This window comes from Salvelinus sp. IW2-2015, linkage group LG11 (assembly GCF_002910315.2).
Source record: "Salvelinus sp. IW2-2015 linkage group LG11, ASM291031v2, whole genome shotgun sequence".
Lineage (NCBI taxonomy): Eukaryota > Metazoa > Chordata > Actinopteri > Salmoniformes > Salmonidae > Salvelinus > Salvelinus sp. IW2-2015.
In genome coordinates this window covers 38,688,363-38,690,780 of record NC_036851.1, presented here as the reverse complement: position 1 = coordinate 38,690,780, position 2,418 = coordinate 38,688,363, and the positions used below count along the sequence as shown (strand labels likewise).

General features: G+C 45.7%; 1 protein-coding gene across 1 annotated transcript in view; it reads right to left on the bottom strand.

The window, feature by feature from the left end:
* LOC111970344 (pleckstrin homology domain-containing family A member 6-like) overlaps positions 1-2,418 on the bottom strand; it is a 52,754-nt gene that overhangs the window by 42,130 nt on the left and 8,206 nt on the right. The window contains exon 2 of the mRNA XM_070445834.1: positions 891-963. Coding sequence (XP_070301935.1) covers positions 891-963 — 73 coding nt within the window. The remainder of the gene's footprint in view (positions 1-890; positions 964-2,418) is intronic.

Below are 2,418 nucleotides of genomic sequence, written 5' to 3'. Positions count from 1 at the left end.
TTTAAAGACTATAATATGCAGTGAAACATATCTCTACACACTTCCATATGTACACAGATCCAAACATAAAACCACACACACATAGCTCGTACATCGACTTTGAAGACACGTCAAGCCGTGTYACATATTCAAATAACACATTGTTTATTCTCCTGGCTGTGGCTCAGAGGATAACGGACGAGGACCGCAAACACTCGCAAACAGACTTGGCATGTAGGAGAGTAGATACTGTTAGGAGAATATGACTATTGTTTCGGTGTGGTATTAAAGCACCTCGAACAAGTCAACAGTCCTGACGCAGTGGTGATATGCGCCAAACACACAGCCCTCTACTCAGCCAACAGAACTAACACACTGACATGACATCAGGTAGCTATGGTAAAAAACACAAACAAGAGGAGAGTTTTAAATGTGACACCAGCCCACAAAAGTAGAACCAAACCAAGAATGGATAAAAGCTTTCCAGTTTGCAATCCAGATACAACCAAACAAATCCACAGAGTAGGACTCTTAAATAGACAGAGTAGAGAGAGAGACTGAAGTAGCAGGTGTAGTGACTCGTCTTAGCCGGGTCTTCCTTTGAAAAGACATTCTATAGCCACAAAGGGCTCTGTTTAGGGTTGTCTATAAGGAATAGGTTGGCAGTTGACACACTACCCATGTCTCAGTGGGACTTCCTGGTTCAAATAAAGGTTAGATAGAAAATGTATACGTACAGTAAAATACAACAATAAATATTATATTATTTCAAATATTTTTGACTAAATTATACAATAAAATGCAATATAATAAAGCACAATGATAAAGTTGTCCTCCAATGAAGGGTGACGATGGGCTATGAACAAAAGAAAAGAGAACTAAAAGAAAGAGGCATTGCTATCAGAGTCTACCTTTGTAGTAAAAGAGGCATCGGTCAGTGAGGACGAACCATCTCTTATTCCACTGTTTCACTCCACTGCTGGCCTACAGGGAAACAGTGAGAAACAGAAACCGTGGAGAGAGAGAGAGAGAGAGAGAGAGATCAGAAGAGAGAGAGAGAGAGAGAGAGAGAGAGAGAGAGAGAGAGAGAGAGGAGAGAGAGAGAGGAGAGAGAGAGAGAGAGAGGAGAGAGAGAGAGTAGAGAGAGAGAGAGAGTAAAGAGTAGAGTGAAGTGAGAGTAAGTAGTGAGAGTAAGAGTGAGAGTGAAGGGGAGTAAGTGAGAGAGAGAAATAAACACACAGTGAGGATGCTTCACTGGCCTACAGGGAGAAACAGGGGGATTACATGGGATGGATTGAAGTCCGAGAGAAGAACAGACAGTTAGACAATGTCAGGGTGAACACTAATACCGGACCAAAAACAGTGTGAAAATACTGCCCTATGTGAAGAAAGGAAGCCAGATAGAGACCAAAACAACATGAGAGGGAAAAGCAACACTGGACCAAAACAAAGTTAGTATTTATGGGGTATTCTGGGGTATTCATGGGGGTATTTTGGGGTATTCATGGGGTATATGGGGTAATTTGAGGGGTATTATGGAGTATTAATGGGGTATTCATGGGGTATTTATGGGGTATTTTGGGGTATTTGAGGGGTATTTATAGGGTATTCATGGGGTATTCATGGGTTATTATGGGGTATTATGGGGTATTATGGAGTATTTGAGGGAAACTGCACTCATGTTACTTAGTGTATAGAGCTGATTTACCTGTTTGTAATAGCCAGCCCTGTTTGGTCACCTCCGCTTTAGGGTTCCTACGCATGGAGTTAGAACGTTTTCCCAATGTGCAAGCTTTCCTTGGAGTCCGAGAATGCCTGGAGAGGGCGGAGGGAAGGAGAGAGTGAAGAGAGGAAAGGAGGGAAGGAGAGAGGGAGATGAGAGAAAGACAGAATGGAGCTCTGTATCATTTAATCTGTCAGAAAACCTTGACGTGGTGCTTTGATGTAGTGAAGTGTAAAGATGTTGTGAGGTGTGTGTTGTGTGGTGTGGTGTTGTGTGTGGTGTGTGTGTGTGTGTGTGTGTGGTGTGTGTGTGTGTGTGTGTGGTGTGTGTTGTGTGTGTGTGGTGTGTGTGTGTGTGTGTGTGTGTGTGCGTGCGTGCGTGGCGTTGCGTGCGTGCGCTAGTTTCCTGTCTGAAGCCTCACTGGCCCGGTCTGACGACGCCATACCTGTTAAGCTTGCCACTGTTCCCCTCTGAACGACGGCCTCCCTCTGAAAGCTGCCACTGGGCGCCTCTGACCGAACGCTACCTTGAAGCTGCCCTTGGGCCGTCTGACGACGCTAACTCTGCAAGCTGCCACTGGCCCGTCTGACGACGCTACCGTCTTGAAGCTGCACTGGGCCCCGTCTGACGACGCTACTTGAAGCTGGCATGGCCGTACTGACCGACGCTACCCATCTGAAGCTGGCCACTAGGCCTCGTCTGACGCGACGCTACCG